Source organism: Calliphora vicina, chromosome 2 (assembly GCF_958450345.1).
Source record: "Calliphora vicina chromosome 2, idCalVici1.1, whole genome shotgun sequence".
NCBI classification, from domain to species: Eukaryota; Metazoa; Arthropoda; class Insecta; order Diptera; family Calliphoridae; genus Calliphora; species Calliphora vicina.
Window position 1 is genome coordinate 132,789,639 of NC_088781.1, and position 24,418 is coordinate 132,814,056.

General features: G+C 26.7%; 1 protein-coding gene across 1 annotated transcript; it reads left to right on the forward strand.

Annotated features, from left to right (window-relative positions):
* Nucleotides 1–24,383, forward strand: LOC135952050 (lipase 3). Its single transcript, XM_065501833.1, has 4 exons — nucleotides 1–402; nucleotides 10,653–11,736; nucleotides 22,749–23,477; nucleotides 23,541–24,383. Exons 2-4 carry the CDS (start codon nucleotides 11,623–11,625, stop codon nucleotides 23,943–23,945), a joined length of 1,248 nt encoding a protein of 415 aa, XP_065357905.1. The 5' UTR covers nucleotides 1–402; nucleotides 10,653–11,622; the 3' UTR covers nucleotides 23,946–24,383.
* Nucleotides 24,384–24,418: the final 35 nt, after the last annotated feature.

Sequence of the window (24,418 nt, forward strand, 5' to 3'; positions counted from 1 at the left end):
ACGTATTGTGGTGGAAGGAAAAATAAAATAAATTAAATAAATTAAAAGAAATGATAAAAAAGCAAAACTCGTAAATAGTGGTTTTGTTGGTGTGAAACGAATTAAATAAATTATTTAGTATAAACAAAACAACAGTTTAAATTGAAGAGAAGATAAATACAAAACCAGCAACGTGTGTTTTTAAAGTAAATGTCAATTATAACGCTGGTTAGTGTTTTGTTTTAGTAATTTGGCAAATGTTTAATATTTACATTTAGTTATTAACAAATTACATTGACACAAGGTGATTTAAATGGATATCAAAAAGCTTTGTTAATTTTAATTCAAATAAACATTGAATTTTTGATTAATTTTAAAAGAGACGTCTAGAAACTTCTTTAAGGGAGGCTGATACTTGAAGTGGTATGAATTTTAAATTAATTTTATTATTGTGTGTTTATTTGCTGTTGTTACTTAAACTTGTGTTTAACTTTGTTTTTCTTGTTAACTAAAGTTTAAACTGTTGATTTAAATAGTTCTTAAATGGCATTTAGCGTGAATTTTGGCTAAATAAATGCCAAACAAAAGGTTAACAGGTGGTTTATAGGGATTTTCCATAAAGTTTTAAATATCTATGGCCTTCAGTTTTATTTGGTTTTCCAATACTGTTTAAATATAGAGAAGGTTTATTTTTAAATCATTCAAAAAAATAGTTTTCTTCCAAAAATAGCATAACATTATTGAAAAATCAATAAAAATTTATGAATATTTTAATTTTGCAAATCTCTGATGTATTTCATTAAATATTTGTCGGTGAATTTTGCACTGAACGGAAACCTTTCATTTCAAAACCGTGAGAGATTCTTCTGTGATGAATATTTCATTAGTCGAGCAATTGAAAGTACCACACCAGAAATTAAGAGTAAATTTTGGAAAATAGTATTGACAAAATGTCGCCTAATGGTTGAGATAGACTAGGTTCCATAAGCTACGTGTTAAATTTTGGAAAATAGACCTCTTGGGCATATTACTCCTGGATCCCATTGTGTTACTCTTGTGGGTGTGGCACATCCAGTTCATATCACTTCCGCTAACTAACTGCATCTACATTCCATTCTTATTCCCCAATGAAGGAGCATAGTGTCTCCTTCATCCTTCAGACATTGATGTCAGATAAGTTACCTAAGCAAAGCCAAATCTAGTGGCCAAGAGTTCTGGTTTTCTTCACCGTCAGATTCCCCGATGAAGTAGCATAGTGACTCCTTTATCCTTCAGACATTGATGTCAGATAAGTTACCTAAGCAAAGCCAAATCGAGTGGCCAAGTGTTCAGTTTTTCTTTCCCGTCAATGTCTCGGTTCCCAAGTATCTCCTCTTTATTTTTCTCAACCTCACAACTCCTGCAATAGTCGTATATAGAAAGACCCATCGTCAAGTTACAGTGGCCAAGTGGTGTGGTTTCTTCCCTGCAAGGATCACGGGTCTCAAGTGTCATCTCTTCCTCCTTCTTATCATAACAACTCTTACAATAGTCTTTGAAAGTCATTGAAAGCTCACAACTCCTGCAATAGTCTTATATAGAAAGACCCATCGTCAAGTTACAGTGGCCAAGTGTTTTGGTTTTCTTCCCTTCAAGGATCACTGGTCTCAAGTGTCATCTCTTCCTCCTTCTTATCATAACAACTCTTACAATAGTCTTTGAAAGTTGTTGAAAGCAAGACAAGTTATTACGGGCACTAGTAATCTATTCTGTGCCAGAGAGTACCCAACCGTGGAAGGAGTTCTCCAAATCAATCGCATTTGACCTGTACCACTCACCATATGGGTTAATTGTAACATCTCCCCTGAATACGTCCCTATATATGATTGGTTGCATAAATTTCAAGTCCATCATTTTATTTTTCCAACATATTAGTCTCCTTTGAGCTCTATACACTTTGTCCAACGTTTCTCCAATTCTTGTTTCCCTTCCAACAAAATTAGTTTTGTCGAGGTCATTAAAATAGGTATTTGTTTGTGAGATGATTTTATCGTTGGAGTCAAATATCTTTACGCCGAAACATTTCTTCATGTTTAGAAACAGGAAATAGTCACCCGGGTCTAAATCCGGAGAATAGGGTGAATGAGGGAGCAATTTGTAGCCTAATTCATAGATTGTCTTGGATAAAAAAAATGTTTTCTTGGTCAAATACGGTCGGTTTTTCCATTAAGTCGACCCAATAATTTGGCATAATATTCTCTATTGATTGTTTTATACTTTTGAAAGTAGTGCATCCCAAAAAACGGTCGACATAACTTTATTGGCTGACAAACTCACCTATGCCTTCTTTGGCACCGATTCACCCCCACAAACTCATTGTTTTGACTTCCGTTTGGTCTCTGGTGTATTGTGGTGGATCCAAGTTTCATTCACGGTTTGAATGAAACCGATTGATTGAACAACGCCAAACACTCTTGCGAAGTTGTCACAAGATTGCTTTTATTGTCGATTGTGATTTCTCATAACCAACTGATCATTCAAAATTAAAACCACTGAACCATTTAAGATGCCAATTGCTTCCACAATCTTTCGCACTTTCAATCTCCGATTGTCCATTTTGAATTGAATTTTTAAAATTGTTTCAGTTGTAGAGACCTCAACTGGGCGTCCCGAACATTCGGCTAGTACGGCCACAACGAAATTCAGTAAACCATTTGTTTACCTTTGAAATTGATGGTGCAGAATTATCAAGCTTAGCCTTGGTTTGGGTGATGGTTTTTTTCCGCAAAAAATAATGCTTCTCACAAAGTTTCGCGATAGTCCGCTATTAATGGCACAGCTTGTTCTAATTTTGACAGAAGCCAACTGACAGATTCCGGCTGACAAGGTAAGAGGTGGGAAATTCAAAAGGTCTCGGACAAGAAAATGGTGTAAAAGAAGGACGAGTTGTGCTTTATAATTTTAATGGATTAACCAAAAATTGGCAAAATAGATCAAGACCTTACTACTACTACTATACAATATTTAGGATGTTTCAATCACTTTTGAAAGATGTTATGGCCTTTAGTAAAGAAATTCCTGTCATTTTAGACTTTTCATTGGGTGAATTCAATGACTGACGAAATTCCTTCATGATCATTACGAATCGTTTCCTTATGCATCACATTCTCTAGTTTCAAGGCAAGTCAGTAGTTACTTGTAAAATACTTTTATATCAATTCAATTCTCCCGTTTATCCATCATGTTCTTTAGGTTTAGCTCTCAGTTCCTGTTAAAAATTGGACTTGGAGAATGTTTTACCATCTTTACAAGAGATGTCTTTCAAGACCTTATAACTGGGTTTTCAAAATATACATATATTCAATGAATTCACAAATTCTCAGACTCTCTCTTTTTTATACATCAAGTTCTTTTGTTTAAGCTCTCAGCCAGTATTCTAACGAAGATTTGATTAATGTTTCAACATCTTTCTCTAGTTTATTCATCATATTGTTTAGTATTAACTCTCAGCGACTGTTTCCTATTCCCAAAGAACAATTAAATAATGTTTCACTATATTTTCAAGAGACATAGAACATATTGAAAGTAATAAATTTTCGAGAGTTTGTTTCGAATTTGTCTTATTGATGAAAAAGCATAGCTCTCTAGTCTTAAATCTGAAAGACTGTTTTATAATGCTAAAGAAATATTGAAGAATGTGTCACCATATTTCCAAGACATGTAGAACATAGTGAGAGTAATAAACTGTTCAAGTATCAAGAGATTCAACCAATTAAATCCATAATAGTTATGGTTCAATGGTTTTTCGCTTTGCTTTATCATTTGTTTCAATCACAATCTATTTTTTCTTAGACTCTTGTACCAACACGTTGCAATAATACTTTCAACATCGATTGTCTTTACTCTCTTTATTAATTCAATTCGAGAGCCTTGTCAGCCAAAGTAACGCTTCTGTTTTACTTGGTCTCTGGTACATAATGGTGGATTTATGAGAGCAATTAATAGTGATGGTCTTAGAATTGCTCAATACTCGAACATTGCCCTTAAAGGAAAACAGGAGAGTAAATGAAAAAAGCCTCAAGCTATCCCAATAAACCTTTTCATAGCCATGTTGTCATATTCAGCCGCCTTGATCTTAATCGCGGATATCTCTAATTATTTTGGCTGTTCCTAGATCCTTAGTGTCTTGTAGTGGATAACTTGGATTGTTTTTAAGGTTCTTAATGCTTTGATCGAAGCTGAGGAAAAGATGAGAGAATAATCAATATAATAAATGTCACGTGAAAGGCTGGATTGTGATTAAATATCAAAAAACATTCGTTGAAAGCCAAGGAAAGAACAATCAATATAAATAATTTCACTTACTTGCAAACAAAAACGATTGTGATGCATGACTCTGCTGTCTAACACAGCCACCTTTGACTTCTTCGATCCCAAATGCAGGAATCTATTGTCCAACACAGCCGCCTTGGACTTATTTGATCCCAAATGGTTCAAATTAAATTAATTTTTAGCAAAGCCTTGACCTCTGTAAGGTACTAAAAAGCTTCAAATTCATCTGGATAGTGATTACAAATCTTTGAAGAGAGAAGAGAAGAATTAAAAGGAATTAATACAACATGTCATTCACGCCATCATTCCGAAGCAGCTGATTTGGTCTTTTGCGAGCCCAAATTAGTCATATGAATTCTTGAAATGGGTCAAATTAAATCCTTTTTTTTACTATTCCGTGACCTCTGTAAGGTACTAAAAGGCACCCAAACTCATCTGAATTATGATTAAACATTTTTGAAGAGAGGAGTGAAGAATCAATAAGAATAAAAACAACATGTCATTCTAGCCATCACTCCGACGCAGCTGATTTGGTCTTTTACGATCCCAGATGGGTCATATGAAATCGATTGTTGAAATGCGTCAAATTAGATCCAATTTTTGGCTAATCCGTGACCTCTGTAAGATAGAAAAAGAAACCAAAACTCATCTGGATTATGATTAAACATCTTTGGAGAGGGGAGAGAAGAATCACTAGGAATTCACATGTCACTCCGACGCAGCAGCTTTGGTCTTCTACAATCCCAAATGGGATCAAATTAAATCAATTTTTGAACTAATCAGTGGCTTCTGTAAGGAACTAAAGGCTCCAAAATAACATCGTTGAAGAGAAAAGAATCACTAGAAATCCACATGTTACTGTCGCCATCATTCCAACGCAGCCGATTTGGTCTTCTACGATCCCAGATGGGTCATATGAAATCAATTGTTGAAATAGGTCAAATTAAATAAATTTTTTGATTAATAATTATAATACATGACTCTGTTGTCCAACACAGCAGCCTTGGACTTCTTCGATCCCAAATGGGTAAAATTAAATTTATTTTTAGCTTCAAATTCATCTGGATTGTGATTAAACATCTTTAAAGAGAGGAGTGAAGAATCAATAGGAATAAAAACAACATGTCATTCTAGCCATCACTACGACGCAGCTGATTTGGTCCTTTACGAGCCCAAATGGGACATTTATAACGATTGTTGAAATCGGCCAAATTAAATCCATTTTTTTACTTATCACTGACCTCTGTGAGCTACTAAAAGGCACCAAAACTCATCTAAATTATGATTAAACATTTTTGAAGAGAGGAGAGAAGAATCAATAGGAATTAACCGCATGTCACTCTTGCCATCACTCCGACGCAGCCGGTTTGGTCTTCTACGATCCCAGATGTGTTATATGAAATCCATTGTTGAAATTAAATTAATTTTTTGCAAATCCTTGACCTCTGTAAGGTACTAAAAGGCACCCAAACTCATCTGAATTATGATTAAACATCTTTGGAGAGGGGAGAGAAGAATCCCTAGGAATCCACATGTCACTCTCGCCATCACTCCGACGCAGCAGCTTTGGTCTTCTACGATCCCACATGGGATCAAATTAAATCAATTTTTGTACTAATCCGTGGCCTCTGTAAGGAACTAAAGGCGTCAAAACTGATCTGGATGGTGATTAAACATCGTCGAAGAGAAAAGAGCCAATGTTACTGTCGCCATCACTCCGACACAGCCGATTTGGTCTTCTACGACCCCAAATGGTTCATGTTCAATCGATTGTTTTGAATAAACCTTGAACTCATCAGGATTGTGAGGTTCGAATAATAAGTTCTTCTCTAAATTGTACGATTTGAAGTATCCCAATCATCTTACTCCGAAGGACATTCAGAAACAATTTTGTTCAGTAAGAAGACTCTTCAGCTGGAGCTCAATATTTATCAGTATCTTATCTGACTTTAAGTATCAATTACGAGACTGAGCTTTTTAGTATTCATTATTAGGAGTGTCCATTGAATAATAACAATCCAAACTATCTTTGCTAAACCTCTGTAGTTAGGATTTTTAGGAAATATTCGAATGGTTTGGTGATTTGAATAATTTTTTTAAATTATTGGATAATGATTGATGTTTCATTTCAATTCCACTTTGTTGCACTCTACCAAACACTTCTTTATCCAGAATTTTGTACAAAAATATATCTTATTAAACAAATTATTTGTTGCCATTTCGTTTGACATTGTTGGACAAATGTTTCATTAAATTCCATTTCGTTCCTTATAAGATTTTGTATAGTTTTCAAATAAAATGATGATATTAAATAAATTTAAGTTTAAATTAAGATAAATTCCGCTTGTTTAACAGATTTTTTTTAATGTTTCATTAAATTCCATTTCGTTTCTTGTTGCAAAATGTGTGTTTATACAGTATTTCAGGAAAAAATTCAGAATTTCTGTGTTTAATTAAATTTATATTGTTGTTTTTAGATAAATTTATTTATGTTTCACAAAATTCCATTTCGTTCCACTTTTGCAAATTTTATTTTTCTTGAGATTTTATTATTTTTTTATTTTACAGGATTTTTCATATGATTCCATTTCGTTATACCTAATAAAATTAATGTTTGTTTACATTTCTATAAAAAAAACTTTTCCTTTCACTTATTTTTCGAACCATTTCACTTTTATTTTAAGATTTTTATCAAATTTTCCTCTACATACATAAGCATAATGTATTATTTTTGTCTATGACAAAAAAAATATCACGCAATTTGTCATGCTCATTGTATGAAAATTTCCTTAAAGCTTTTAAAAATGTTACACTACATTTGGTTTGCCTGCACACAAACCAAAACTTTCCCTTTTTTTCCGTTCATACGTTTTCTTTTGCACCCAAGGGTTACCAACCTAAGACAATGTGATTTATATTTAACTTGTTTTTCTATAAATGGCAGAGACAATCAGGCTGACTGAAACGCAAAACGTGTACAAGTATTACAAAATGTTACTAATACGGCAACTATTACAATCAACAAGCTTTTTTAATTATAGCATACACATTTCCATTGCACTATTAAAACCAATGTGTTTTTTTCTTTAGTGTAATATTTAATTAAACGTTAAATAACGTTAACAACACTTAACTATAAAAAACCACAACAACAATCATATGGAAAAAACGGAAGTTTCTAAAGAAAACAACAATACGTCATAGTAATAACAATAATAAAAACAAATAAGAACTTTGGAGTTTTGTAATGAAAACGAGAGTAGGTAAACAAGAGAAGAGAGTAAACAAATAACGGCAATAGTTAAATGGTTGGCAACACTCTAAATACTAACAAATCCCTGTTTATATTTGTTTTTGTTTAACATTGTTGTAGAGAATTTAGTAGGTTAATGAATTGAAACAGTTCATCGACATTTTCAATTATTTTATTTGATTATTTAATTCAATTTTGACAACAAATTTATATATTAGGTGAATTTGGCCCAATTTTTAAGCAAATTAATGTATTAATTTGTATGTTGACATGTTTCCAAAATTTAAGCAGACAATGGGTTGAATAATTAGAAATTTTTCTTGATAATTTTTAAATTTGCTTTAAAATTCCTACAATTTAATTGATTTTGAAGAAGTTTTCTTTATGTTTCATTAAAATCTAATTTATTTCTTAAGCAGAATTGTTAAATTTATTTATAATTTTTAGTTATTCTTCAGAAATTTGTTTATTTATGATTTTTATAGCATGTTTCACTAAATTCCATTTCGTTCCTCTAAGAAAATCTTGATTTTAGGTTTAAATTTAACAAAAACTTATTGTTTTAAACTGCCATAATTAAGTTAAACAAATTAAAACATGTTTTGCCCTAGTTTCTATTATGTTTCACAAAATTCCATTTCGTTTCTCTAAGAAAAATCCCTGAATAATATAAGTTTTTGTAATATTTTGATGTATATTTCTATTATATGTGTTTGATTTAACTTAAAAGCTATGTTTTGTGCTTTTTTGCAGTGTTTCACAAAATTCCATTTCGTTCCTCTAACAAAAATCCCTGAATAATATAAGTTTTTGTAATATTTTGATTTATATTTCTATTATATGTGTCTGATTTAACTTAAAAACCAAATTGTTATGGTTTTTTGCAGTGTTTCACTAAATTCCATTTCGTTCCTTTAACAAAAATCCCTGAATAATATAAGTTTTTGTAATATTTTGATGTATATTTCTATTATATGTGTCTGATTTAACTTAAAAACCAAATTGTTATGATTTTTTGCAGTGTTTCACAAAATTCCATTTCGTTCCTCTAACAAAAATCCCTGAATAATATAAGTTTTTGTAATATTTTGATGTATATTTCTATTATATGTGTCTGATTTAACTTAAAAATCAAATTGTTATGGTTTTTTGCAGTGTTTCACTAAATTCCATTTCGTTCCTCTAAGAAAAATCCATGATTACTACAAGTTTTTGCATTATTTTGTTATCAATTCTCATTATATGTGTGTGATTTAACATAAAAACTATGTTTTTGTGCTTTTTTGCTGCGTTTCACTAAATTCCATTTCGTTCCTGTATGAAAAATCCACAATTATCATACAATTTTACAATATTTTGAAGTCTATTTCTATTATATGTGTGATATTTAAATTAAAAACTATGTTTTTATGTATTTTTGCTATGTTTCACTAAATTCCATTTCGTTCCTCTAAGAAAAATCCATGAATAATATAACATTTAGCAATATTTTCATGTATATTTAAATTATATGTGTGTGATTCAATTTAAAAACTATGTTTTTAAAGTTGTTTGCTATGTTTCACTAAATTCCATTTCGTTCCTCTAACAAAAATAACTCCATTATTGTATATTTTTCAAATATTTTATGTATTCTCCTATTTACTATGCTAGATTTAACATAAAAATTAGTTTTTGAGCAATTTTGCTCATGTTTCACAAAATTCCATTTCGTTCCACTTAAAAAAAAATTTATTTTTTCCAGATTTTTTAGTAAATTTTTAATTTTTCTTGTAGCCAAATAAGTCTTTATTAAAAAAACTGGTATTTTGTTGGTTTTTTGTATGTTTCACTAAATTCCATTTCGTTCTTCTTTCAAAAATTTTAAATTATCTGGGATTTTTGTAAAAATCTTTATTATAATTAGTGTTTTAAGTATTTTCTGATGAAAAGCGAGTGTTTTGCTGAGTTTTTTATATGTTTCACAAAATTCCATTTCGTTCCTCTAACAAAAATATCTCCATTATTCTATAATTTTCAAATATTTAATGTATTTTCCTATTTACAATGCTAGATTTAACTTAAAAATCGGTATTTGAGTAATTTTAATCATGTTTCACAAAATTCCATTTCGTTCCACTTAAAAAAAATTGTCTTTTTTCCAGATTTTTAAGTAAATTTTTAATTTTTTCTTGTAGCCAAATAAGTCTTTATTAAAAAAAATGGTATTTTGTTGATTTCTTGCATGTTTCACTAAATTCCATTTCGTTCCTATTTGAAAAATGTCAAATTGTCAGGGATTTTTGTAAAAATCGTTAATTTATCTTTATTATAATTAGTGTTTTAAGTATTTCCTGATGAAAATCAAGTGTTTTGCTTAGTTTTTTATATGTTTCACAAAATTCCATTTCGTTCCTCTAACAAAAATAACTCCATTATTATATATTTTTAAAAATTTTTATGTATTCTCCTATTTACTATGCGTGATTTAACTTAAAAATCGGTATTTGAGCAATTTTAGTCATGTTTCACAAAATTCCATTTCGTTCCACTTTAAAAAAATTGTGTTTTTTCAAGATTGTTAGGTAAATTTTTATTTTTTTCGTGTAGTCAAATAAGTCTTTATTAAAAAAATGGATATTTAGTTGATTTCTTGTATGTTTCTTTAAATTCCATTTCGTTCCTCTTTGAAAAATTTCTAATTATCTAGGATTTTTGTACAATTCTTTATTATAATTAGTTTTTTAAATGTTTCTTGTTGAAAAGCAAGTGTTTTGCTGAGTTTTCTATATGTTTCAAAAAATTCCATTTCGTTCCAGTTTTGAAAAATTAATTTTCTTTCATTTTATTACATTTCTTGTTAATAGAAAAGGTTTTATTAAAACAAATCACGTTTATTTTTTGATTTTTCACATGTCTCATAAGTTATTTTGTTCCATTTTCCTTAAAATTTGACTGCATTTTTTAGCTTATGTGCCAAAACGTGTATTTTTTGTAGTTTTTTATTTTATTTGTAATTTTTGTATGTTACTTTTTACATTTATTTTAATTTCATTAATGTATTTCTCCTTATTTCTATGGCATTTTTTTACAATTCATGTTTTTTAATCTATTAATTTTATTTTTTCAGATTCAAAGACCTAGACAATCTAATAGAAACAAAGGAAGATTACAGTGCCACACTACAAACCAAGCAGCCAACAACACCAGCAACGATAACAATTAATGCAACAACTATAAGCAATAATTAAATAAATCATTTAAAAAAAATCAACGTCACTAAAATTCAAATGTGTGACAAAAAAAATCTTATCAATTTGAAAAGTTTTTTTCTCAATGAAGGCAATAATTTGTGAACAAAAATACAATAACAACAATAACAATTATATTTTTTAATAATTGTATATAATGGGTTTTTTGTTAAACAATTACTGCATTCATAATTAAAACAAAAAGATTAAAATTGTATACAAAGTAAAGAAAAATACTCAAACCCCTTTAAAAAACAAAATTTATGAACCAAAACAAAATCTCAAATAAAATAATCAAATTAAAAAAACAAACGATTGCCATTCGCGAAAAATATTATTCAAAGTAAATAATAGTAAAACAAAAAAAATTATTATCTGCGATATACAAAAATAAAGTGTTTAAACTTATTTCTGCTCATATTGTATGTACAACACACACTTCGGAAAAGTTAAAAAGGCAAGCAGCATATAACAACTTCAACACAGTCCAGTCTAAGTGGGTCAACAGCTTGGACGCGCTCCATCGAATATAGAGAAGAGACTTGCAATTTGAACAAAATAATAAATTTTAACAGAAAATTATACAAAAAAAAATAGTTAAAAGAAGTAAAAAAACTAAAACTTGAACAAGTGTTGTGTATTAACTAGTATTAGGTTTTGTTGCAAAAAATTACAAGAAATAATTAAATAAAAAAATAAATAAATAAAAAAAAATATTATTACATCAAGTTGCCTCATAGAGTTTACACAATATTGCAACAGCAATAAATAAAGCCAGATAGACAATTTAAAACCTGTGTGATTGCAAAATATTTACAAATTCAAAGACAGCTAGAAATAATTAACAAAATGTTTTTAAGAAGTCGTGTAAAATGCAAAAATCTGTGGCATTTTATGTTTCTGACTCTGGTGTTACAATATTTTGGCGCTCAGTTAAAAATGGCGGAAGCATTTAAAGTAACGGTAAGTTTTGTATTGATTAAATTGCTCTCAACAAAAAAAAACCAACAAAATTTGCATATAAACAAACATACACACAAACTACTCACTTAAAGCAATAACAATAACGATAAATATATGAGTAATCAGCCATTTTCAAGTTCAAAGTTACCATAAGATTAAGAAGAAGACAAAATGACCAAAACAAAACAAACAGCCAGACAAACATACATACATGCAAACAGACTGACATCTGTTTTAATTATCATGTCTGTTTTCTTTTGCATATTTTACCGTTAGCTTTAAGTTTTATGAGAGTTAATTCATGTTTATCATAGGAAGAAGCAAACTATGAAGAATGTTTATCATAGAGATGACCTTGAAGAAGAGTGGCAAAATTTATTTTATTATTTAATAAGACATTAAGGTGAAATAAAACAGTGTAGCTAAGTAGTTTATTTTAAAAAAGTAACAGAAATATGTATAAAAGCTAATATTATGAATTTTAATAGAATTTCATTTGTAGTTTTATACTTCATTCACTAAACAAAGAAGGTTTTATAAAATTATAAGTTAAACTAAGTGAAATCATATTAATTAAATGTAGAAAAAGTATTAGTATTTAGTTTTTAACTTGAAAAAACTTTTTATTTTAAACCAAATGCATTTTAAAGGAAACTTTACAAACATTTTTTTATTAAATAGCTAAGTTTCTTTTAAATTGTAAACATTTTAAATTGTATTTTTGTTAATTTTAAAAACTTAACGAAACTTTATATTTTTTAACTAAAAAGTTTACACAATTTTTTTGCTATAATCGTCTAACATGTAAAAGCCTCTATTGAAAGAAACAAGAATTTTTAATTTTTGGTAATTCTCAAAAACTTAACGAAACTTTATATCTGAAACCAAAAGCATATCCAGGGAATTTTTTCCATATTCCTTTAACTTAGTTAAGCTTTTATATAAATCTTGAAATATTTTTAATTTTTGTGAATTTAAAAAACTTAACGAAACTTAATTTTTTAAACAAAAAATATTTGAAGAGTGTTATTAATATATTCTTTAAACATTCAACATTTAATATTAAAATCGAGAAAAAAAAAATAATTTTCATAATTTAAAAAATTTAACGAAACTTTGTTTTTGAAACCAAAAGCATATGCAGGGAACTTTTGCCATATTCGTTTACTTTAGTTAAGCTTTTATATAAATCTTGAAATATTTAAAATTTTTGTGAATTTAAAAAACTTAACGAAACTTTATTTTTCAAACCAAAAGCATAACCATGGAACTTTTGCCATGTTGTTTTAACTTAGTTAAGTTTTTATATAAATCTTGAATAATTTCGAATTTTTGTGAAATATAAAAACTTAACGAAACTTTATTTTTGAAACTAAAATTATTTTAGAGAAAATTTTACTATATTCGTTAAAAATAAAGCAGCTTAATTTAAAATATAGAACAATTTTAAATTTTTTCGAACTTAAAAAACTTAACGAAACTTTATTTTTTAAACTGAAAGTATTTGAAGAGATTTATTAATATATTCTTTAAACTTAAAGCATTTAAAATTAAAACCTAGAAAAAATTTGAATTTTTGTTAATTAAAAAAACTTAACGAAACTTCATTTTTGAAAGCAACTGCATTTTCAGTAAACTTTTGTCATAAAAGTTAAAAGTAAAGCAGCTTCATTTAAAATCCAGAACTATTAAGTATGTTGGTAATTTAAAAAACTGAACGAAACTTTAGTTTCTAAACAAAAATTATTGAAAAAGTGATTTTTAGAAGATATTCATTAAACATTGAAAATTTAATAGTGAAATAAATTTTTGGAAATTTAAAAAACTTAACGAAACTATAATTGTTTACCTAAATCCTCAAAAAAAAGAAAGTAAAAGTAAATAAAATTCTTTTAAATACCAAACAAATGCACATAGTATAAATCATTACCTACAATTCTAAAATAAAAACAAATTCATTAACAAAAACAAACAATTTCATTGTACCTTTAAATTATCGTACACAAATTGATGTTAAATGAGCAATTTTAAGTTATAATTTTCTTTAAATGCCACTTCAAAACAAATTGCATACTTAAAAGAAATGACATCAATCATTCATTATCCCTTTAAATTTTAAGCGTTTATTTACTTTTAAGCATTTTATTAATTTAATTTCTATAACAATTTCTGGAATTGTGCAAATTTCTGTATAAATACTGATAAACAAACAAAATCATTTGGAAAAAGCTTTTTTCGCTTAAAAACATAACATAAATACAATAACAACAAGGAAATCATTTAACGAAAATGACAGCATTGTTCGAGAACAAATGTAAACAATAACAAAAAGGGATTTTATTATAGTTCTCAGCAAAGTTGCCATATGCAAGAAAGAAAGTAAGGTTTGGTATAAACAAGGATGGCGAAATAACGGTATTTTATTAGTGCTCTCAGGCAAAGTTGCCAGATGCAAGGGAAAGGTTTGGGGTTAAACAAAAATGAGGATTAAGCTGTTTTTGATGAAAAATATGAAAAAATAGATGTATTTCTCTAAAAACTTCATGATATTAAAATTAAAGAAAAATTAATTATTTTACAAATTAAAAACTTTGAAAAAAATTGAAGCAAGGTTTAAAATTATAAAATTATGGTAAAATTTAATTTAAATTTAACAAAATATTTAATCAAATTTAAAGAAAACTTTTTTTAAATGATTGTGACAAAATGTGTATTAAATTCAATGTGTAAATGGTTCTTAATATTTCTAAATATTTGTTGGGTATTTTGTAAGGTCTTTAAACTTTGCATTTACCATTCAGACGTTAAATATCTTATCTTTGTTGATTTCTATTAATTAATCGTCTATTAACAATGTACATTAATTTCAAATAATTGTGTAAACAACTTCTTTTGTTGTTTTAATCTTAAAATGCAATTGTTGATATTGCATTAATCGTTGACACTTGAATTATATGTGACATTAACCAATTTTAAGATTTAAAAATAGATTTTGGTGTTTACTCACAAAATGCATGTATTAGTTAATGATGACACATAAATTATTAAGAATTATTACCATCAGTTTTTTAATTAATTCAAAAGAAGAGAAATGAACTTTGTTATATGCTGCAAAGATTAGTAATTTGTAATGTTTTTTTAATTGATAATTATTGTGTAAACAATTTATTTAAATCTTTAATAGAAAATACAATTCTTAGTTATCTGTGATATATAAATTAATTGGAATTATTCACATTAATTTTAAAAGAATTTCCCAGTTTTTGAAAATATGTATATTTGTATAATTAATTCTGAGTTTTTGTTTGTAATAATTCGTAAAAGTTCTTTGTTAAAATTAATAATAAATTGTTTGTTATAATTGAGTTTAATAATGTTTTCCAATTATTGTGTTAATAATTTTCTTTTGTTATTGACATTTGAAATTAAATTAAATTTATGACATTTATCGATAACACATTTATAAATTGGGTGTATAAATCTCAAAATGTTAAAGTATTTTTAAGGCATAATAATGGATTTGTTATAAACCAAAAGAAATCAAATTTGCAAAATTTATGGTTTTTCAAAATCCGAAAATAATACAAATTTTATAATTTTCATGGCATTTTTATTATTTATTTTAACATACAATATATATTTTTAAAGTATTTCTTTGAAAACTTTGAATTTAATAGAAATTTTGGCATAAATTTAAAAAAAATTTCAAAATATACAATTTTATTTGATATTCTTTAATTTTTATTTGATATTCTTCTTATAAAAAATATTTTAGTAATGAACTTGAGCCTAAATAATTAATATTTTTTTAATGTTTTTATAAATATGTCAAAAATTTTATCACATTCCCTCTTTTATAATGCAAATATAAAATATATAAAATAAAATAATTGAACAAATTCCATATTCTTAATTTTAAAATATTTAAACATCATCCTTGTTTATCCTAACCATTTCCCTGGCATCTGGCAACTTTGCTGAGAGTGCTAATAAAATCCCGTTTTGTTATTGTTTACATTTGTTTTCAAATAGAACCCTGTTTTGTTATTGTTTACAGTTACACTCAAATAATGTTGACATCATTGTTAAATGTTTTCGTTGCAATTTACGTTCTGTTTCTAAGCTGAAATGCTTTTTTTCTAAGAGATTTGTATTTGTTTGATCTATTAACACATATTCTTTATAAATAAAATTGCATAATTCCAATAATTGTTAAAGAAATAAAATAATAAAGAACTACTTGAGCAAACGTTAAATGTAAATAAACGATTCATATAAAAAGGGATAATGTAAGAAATCCATTGCTTCAAGTGGGTATTTTATTTAAAATATGATTTAAAATTGCTCTTTTAGAATTAAATTGGTTGTAAATATAATTTTTCAATAATTTACTTTATAAACCTAATTAAATCGTTTGTTTTTGTTGCTATATTTGTTTTTATTTTTTGAATTGTTATAATATTGAACAAACAAATGACTGCAAATTGTTTATAAAGCTGATTTGTAAAGTTTTTTTAATGGCCAATAATAAAAAATTTGTTAAAAATTCAAAAGAAGCTCAACTACTATAAACTAATTTTACTTTTAAATTATTTTAATTCTTAAACAATAATAGTCATTGCAATAATTGAACGAACATTTCCTAAAAAAACCATAAAATAGTACTAAACGCACAAATTGTTGTTAAATGAGCAATTTTCAATTATAATTTTCTTTAATTGACACTTCAAAACAAATTGCGTACTTAAAACAAATGACATCAATCACTATCCCTTTAAATTTCAAACGTTTATTTACTTTTAATAATTTTCTCAAGTATTTTATTAATACAAATACAATTTTATTATTAAATGTTTACACAAATTTCTGGAATTATGCAAATTTCTATATAAATACTGATTTACAAACAACATTACTTAGAAAAAGCTTTTTTCATTTAAAAAAAATAACATAAATAACAAGGAAATCATTTAACGAAGATGACAACATTGTTAAGAGAACAAATGTAAACAATAACAAAACGGAATTTAATTACAGCTCTCAGCAAAGTTGCCATATGCAAGAAAGAAAGGTTTGGTATAAAATAGGATGGCGAATTTATTTAGTGCTCTCTAGTAAAGTTGCCATATGTAATGACAATGTTTAGGATAAACAAGAATGGCGAAATAACGGTATTTTATTAGTGTTCTCTTGTGAAGTTGCCAAATGCAAGGGAAATGTGTGGGGTAAAACAAAAATAGCGAGATGATGATGTAATATAGAATTTATGAAGAAAAAATAGGTGTATTTTACTAAAAACTTAATGAAAATAATTATTAATTATTAAAAGTTTTGTATTTAAAAAAAAATAAACCATTATATAACCATTTAAAATACACATACATATATTTCTCAAATATTTACATGTTTTTCATCTCTCTATTAAATCCTTAGCAAACATTTTGAACATTTTCTAAACGATTTAATAAAAAAAACCGATAAAATTATCACTTCCGTTTCTACAAATAATTATTAATTTTTATTATTTCCTTTAATCAGATCTATATCAAAATTTTTAATTACCTTTCACCGGCGATAATTATATATAGTTGGCTATAACGGTTTTCAATTGTTTTTAATTAAAAAGTATGACCAATATTAAGTGTTCAAATTTCCTTAAAAAATATCTTATCTGGTACTAAAAACTAATCTACACCCACCACCTGATGACAAGTGGCCGAGATAAGTAAAATAAAATCATAATTAACCACAATTATTATACCGCAAAAAAACTATACTGAATTGATAAGATTTATTTTTATGGACGTAATTTTTGTAAACTTTCTAAAAAAAAATTTTAAAGTCCAAAGAAAAACTAACCACATGTAATAACAAATAAATAAAGATAAGATGTAAAAAAGAACCTGGGGGCAACTAAAATTTATAAAATGGAAAAAAGTTTTTTATAGCAAGGGAATTTGTACGCAAAAATCGACTGATTTGGAAATAATATAGGCCAAAGAAACAAAAAGCTACTTGTAATAATAATAAATAATGATAAGACCTAAAAAATATTGTAAAAAATCCAGAAGGCAACAACTTTTATATAGCGTCCTGAAATATTAAGCAAAAAACGGCTGATTTAAAAAGAAAATATAGGCCATGGAAGCTATCTAAACTTATAATAATTTAGATAATATTAAAAAAGAAGCCGCCTTTGACCTTTGTATTCTAGAAACATAAATTTCTACCCCCTATAAATTAATTTAACAACTTTTATAGTTTTCTTTTGTTTCTTGTTGTTTTTAATTTTACTTTATCTAAACAAATATGTATGTAACTATTTCAATATCTTAAAAATTGTTATCAATTCTAATAACAATATCAAGCCGTCTTGCCAAATGTTCTAGAATTAAAAAAAAAAAATGACCCCTTCTTGTTTTTCTTTAATTTCACTTTATCTGTTGATAGTTTTGTTAACAAACATTATTATTTTATGATTATTAATTGCAACAAATAAATGATAACACTATCATATGATTTTTTTAATACAATATAAAAAAATAACAGCCCATTGAAATTAATCAAATGTTTATAAATACTACTTATGTATCGCCCTCAAAAAGAGAAAGAACACGCGCCTTAAAGACCCCCAAAAAATATTGAAAGCAATCGTGAGAATTTAAAAATATTGGCAAAAAAAACTATTACGCAAAATATTAAAACAAAACTACAAACATATAAAAGAAATTTGAGGCAAAAGGTTTGTTTTAAACAAGAGATTGATAAGAAAATAGTGGGGGGCAATAAAATATTATATTAAAGAACATAATAATTTAGTTTTAGAACATGGATGTCATGGCCTCTTATAGATTTTTTTTATAGAAATTCTAATAAAATATGTATTTTAAAAGTTCATATTTTACTATTGTTTCTCTAATATTTTCATAAAACTATTTAATTATTTGATGTATTAAATCCCAGTTAATTACCAACCATATTTCATAAATTTTCGTATTATATTATTAGAAAAAGAATTAAATTTTATTTTAAAAAATTTTAAATTTTTAATTTCTTTTAATTTTTTTTTATTTATTTTTATTAAATAAAAATAATTTTCCTAAAAAGTTAAATTTTCGTATTATATTATTAGAAAAAGAATTAAATTTTATTTTAAAAAATTTTAAATTTTTAATTTCAATAAGCTTTTAAATTTCTTTTAATTTTTGTTTATTTAATTTTATTAAATAAAAATAATTTTCCTAAAAAGTTAATTTAATATAGAATTTTAATAAATTTTCGTTGATTTTTTAAATAATTTTTAAATATGTTGCTTATTTTTTTAATTTTTATTAGAAAAACTTAATATTTTCTTAAAACTATTCCATTTTTTATTGAAGAATCCTTTAATATATAAAATGCCTGTAAATTACCAACCCTACTTCCTAATTTCACATATGGTAACCTTAATCCCCCATCCGGCAACTCTCCAACTACAGCCAATGACAACTCAGGTACAAAGGGAAGTGCAAAATAAAAACAAACCCATGCTTCCTCTTCTTCTGAAAACAAAAACAAACACCCAACCGTTTTATGATGATGATGACAAAAACAACCACACATACATACATTCATACATATAAATAGTAAAGGGGTAAAAATAACAACAAACATACAAACAAAATTGTATGGATAAAGACGACAGTGGGGTAAAGTAAAAGAATTTAGACATAAATTAGCACACCATGTGAAAGAAGTCTAGAAAAAAGGGGTTTTAGACAAAAGGGGCGCAAATAATAAAAAGCAAAACAAAATTTATATAGAAACAACCGGTAAAAATACGAAAAGATCACATTGAAATAAATTAATGGGTAGTATACATTATATTATAATTAAAATAATAAAAATACATGTGATTTTTGTTTTGCTAACTAACGAATTCAACATGAGGGAGTGGGATTTTACAGTAAACAAAGTGTGAGTGTATGTAAGATTTTAAATACGACATTTAGCTGGACTTTGATCTTGACAATACACATAAATATTAGATATATTTGTTTTTGTTTTACCTTATGACTGGGGCTGATGATGTTACTTTTTATAAATTTCTTTTACTTATACACCCACAAAAATTGTTGAATCAATGAATAGCTAGCTATCTTAAGGAAATACATATATTTGTACAATATAAAAATGATTTTTTATTATTATTTATAGTTAATAAACACTTTATGGCCAAAGTTATAGATTTTTATAAAACAATTTTTGGCACAAACATTGTAGCAATTAAATAATATAATAAATTATTTCCAATTCACCAATTTTTTTAAAATTTCTGCTGAAAATCTTTGTATTTTATAGAATTTTTTACAATAATTTATTTATAATAAGGTATTACTTAAGTATAAGTAACGTCCTCAATTTTTTGTGCTTTAGCTGGAACTAAAAGTCATGAATTATTTATTTATTAATTTAATGTTTGTATGTTTAATTACTTTTAATTGCTGCCAGCCAGGTGAAGACATTAAATTAAATTGACTTTTTGTTTGCAAATTTACAAGTAGCTGTTAACTAAATATATAATATTGCAAAGAACTTTGACCAAAAGCTTCAGACAATAAGTCTATAAAGAAATACATTTCGTCAACATTACAGGTTTTGGACTATGGCCCTGAAATGATTAATATTTAAAAACAAATTTCAAATAAAAACAATAAAAAAAAATTAAATACACATTTAGGGGAATTTGTTTAAGAGACACAATAATTAAATAAATAAATTAATTATTAAAATTGTTTCTTAAATATCAGACCTTTAAACTTTACATGATTTATAAAAAAAAGTAATATTAATAAAAGTTTTTATTAATTCTTAATTTGTTGTATTAAAATAAGTTTTTAATCAACTCTGCCTAATGCTTTATTTACAAAAAATTAAAAGCTTTTTAGATAAATAACCAAAAAAAAACTGCTAGTTTAAAGCATATGAACCAGGATAATACATCATTTTGTGACATTTTCTATAAACATTATTGAAAAATCAAAATTTAAGCAAATTTGAGCTTTAAGCTTTCACAGGCTTTACATAAAAAACTTCAAATAAAAACAAGCTTTATTTTTAAAACAATTTATTTTATTAAAAAATTCTTTAAAAGAAGCTGAAATTTAGACAAAACCTTTAATTTTCCTTAAAAAATTTTATTTTCCTTGAAAATTACTGCAAAATTAAATTTCTAGTTTCTTTAAGTTTTAAGCTTTTAACAAACATTTCTAAAATATTGTAAAAAATTGTATTACAAGTTATTGAATCTCACTAGCACTTAAGTTTCTATAATAATTGTTGAAATTTAAATTTTTCTGCAACTTAAAGCTTTAAGCTTTCTCCAGCATAAGGCTAAGATTGTTAGAAATTTCTTAGAATATCAGATTTATATAAAAATGTATTAAATTTAAAGTTTTCAGGCAATCACAACTTAAAGCTTTTAAAAGCTTTATGCAAAAATAGTGAATATATAATAATTTTGTCAGCTTACTTTATTATTTTAGGCATTTTATTGAAAAATAAAACACAAATTTGCCTATTAAGCTTTTAAAGCATTAAAGCTTTAAACTTGAAATTATTAGAGCTTTAAGCTTTCTGGAGCTTTAAGATAAAATTGTTAGAAATTAATTTATTTATAATAATTTGAAATATTTAATTTAGAAAATAATAAAATTTCTATAAAAATGTATACTACAGAGCTTAAAGCTTTTTTAATTTTTGCAATAATATCCAATATTTAATAATCGAAATTTGTTGTTTAGTATTTTAATTTTTTTATAAAATGGAATTTACAAGTTTGCCGATTTTAACTCTTAAGAGCTTTGAGCTTTCTGGAGCTTTAGAAAAAAATTGTTATAAATTTTGTATTGAGTTCAAAATTTTTATAACAAACAATATGTTTGCTATACAAATTTATTGAGTTTTAAGTTTTTTAACAAACCGGATCTTAAAGCTCTACAAAGCTTTCCTTTTTTTGCTATATAAACCAATATATAATAATCGAAATATGTCGTTTAGTTTCAGTTTAAGCTTTTTATTTACAAAAGTTGGCCGATTTTAACTTTTAAGAGCTTTAAGCTTTCTGGAGCTTTAGACTAAAATTGTTAAAAATTGTATGTTGAGTTCAAGAATTTTACTTAAAACAATCAGTAAACAATTATTGAATTTTAAGTTTTTTAGAAAAACATAGCGTCAAGCTCTACAAAGCTTAAAGCTTTCTTAATTTTTTTTTTGCTCTAAAAACCAATATTTATTAATCGAAATTGTTTGTTTAGTATTTTAAACTTTTCATAAAATGGAATTTACAAATTTGACGATTTTAACCTTTAAGAGCTTTTAAGCTTTCTGGAGCTTTAGACGAAAATAATTACAAATTTTATATTGAGTTCAAAAATTTAATAAAAAAATCAGTTGGTTATAGAAAATCTATTGAATTTTAAGTTTTTTAGCAAAACAGAGCTTAAAGCTTTTTAAGTTTTATGCGCAAAATTTTAATATTTAATAATCTAAGTATTTTTTTTAGTATTTCAACCTTCTTGTTTAAATAAAATGTACACATTTGCCGCTTTTTAATTTTAAGAGCTAAAAGCTTTAAGCTTTATTAAAAATAACTCTATAATTAAAAGCTTTAAACTGGTATTAGGTGTTTTTCAATAAAAAGCTTTAAATAGTAATATATGCTGACTAAATCGTTATATATTGACTATAATAGTATAAAGCTTTAAAAGCTTCATGTTAAGATTTGTTAAAAACTTTAAATTTGATAAATTTATATAGATTTTTTTAAAAAATTTCATAATTTATATAGAAACGCTTTTTGTTAAGCTTTCAACAGGCTGGCTTAATGAAATCTTAAAGATTCAGAGAACAAATTGGAGGTTTTTAGTAATCCGGAGCTTTAAATAATGAAAGCTTTATATTTTTAATTAAAGAATTACTTTGAAAAAAAAAACTGAAATTTAATTAGTTCCCTCTTTTTTAACTTCTTTCAGGCCAAATTGATCTCAAACTACAATTATCCAGTGGAGGAGCACATGGTCCATACCCCCGATGATTATATATTAACCATCTACCGTATACCCGATTCGCCCAAATTGAAATTCCACAACAACACCGGCGACAAACCGGTAGTATTCCTGCAACATGGTATTTTGTGTGCCTCCGATGATTGGATTATTAATGGACCGGAAACCTCGCTGGCCTACATGTTCGCCGACATGGGCTATGATGTATGGCTAGGCAATGCCCGTGGTAATACTTATTCCCGCCAGCACAAACATATACATCCGGATTCTTCGGATTTTTGGAATTTCAGTTGGCATGAAATTGGTGTTTACGATTTGGCCGCCATGCTGGATTATGTTTTAGAGGAAACCGAACAGCAGTCGTTGCATTTTGTGGCCCATTCCCAGGGCACTACGACATTTTTCGTGTTAATGTCTTCTTTGCCCTGGTACAATGAGAAGGTGCGCACAGTGCACTTATTGGCACCCATTGCTTTCATGAGAAATCATTCGTTTATGTTGTCGAAAGTGGGTGGCATCTTTTTGGGTTATCCCTCGTTTATGAGCATGATTTTGGGCGGTTTGGAGCTGTTGCCCACCAGCAGTATACAAAAAGTGTTTTGCGAATATGTGTGTTCGCCCGAATCGCATTTTAGATTTTTGTGTTCAGGCATATTGGATTTTATAGGCGGCTGGGGTACTAGGCATTTTAATCATGTAAGTTGTTTAAGGCTAAAAGAAAATTCAATTGAATTATAATTGTTTTTTTTTTAATTCCAGACTCTATTGCCTCATGTTTGCGAAACTCATCCCGCCGGCGCTTCCACCACACAAATTATACACTATTTACAGTTATACACCTCCGGTGATTTCAAACAATTTGATCATGGCATTGATCTAAATCTCAAGAAGTACAACCAGGAGACACCACCACACTATGAGGTGGGCAACATTAAAAGTTGCGTCAACATGTATTACAGCAACAACGACTATATGTCTGCTGTGGCAGATGTAGAATACTTGGCCACTTTATTACCCTGTGTCAAACTCTATCGCATGCCTTATGATGATTGGAATCATTATGATTTCCTGTGGTCTGTCAATGTCAAAGAAATAATCAATGATAGGATCATAGAAAAGATCGAGGCTTATGAGAAAAATCACAATCATTTGCAAATTTTATAGTTTTTCTGTAAAATACTCAAAAAGTTTGTAAAATTAAGGTGATAATAAGGAGGAAAAAGTGTAAATACACTTTTTTTTGTAGCTAAATTATATTAGTTTTTGTATTTAAGACTTTTTTTTTAATGTAAAACGAACAGAATTATTAACGACAACAAAGAACAAAGTGATACTATTTAATAGGACTTAATTAACGATTAAGATTAATAGTTTCTAACATAAAAAAACGCTTTTTATACCTTTAGTATTAAGAAACCCAACACACAAATTATTAAAATAGAAAAAAAAACATTAATGCAATTAATGTAAAAAAAGTGTAAATAATGTAAAAAATAAAGTTAGGTTAAGGTTTTGTATAAAAAGAAAGAAAAAATAAAAAAAATTGTAAAAGAAAAATTTAAATAAAACAATGTTTTCTTAATAAATAATATGAAATTTAAATTTAATGCAAAATATTTAATTTTATTGCTAAAATA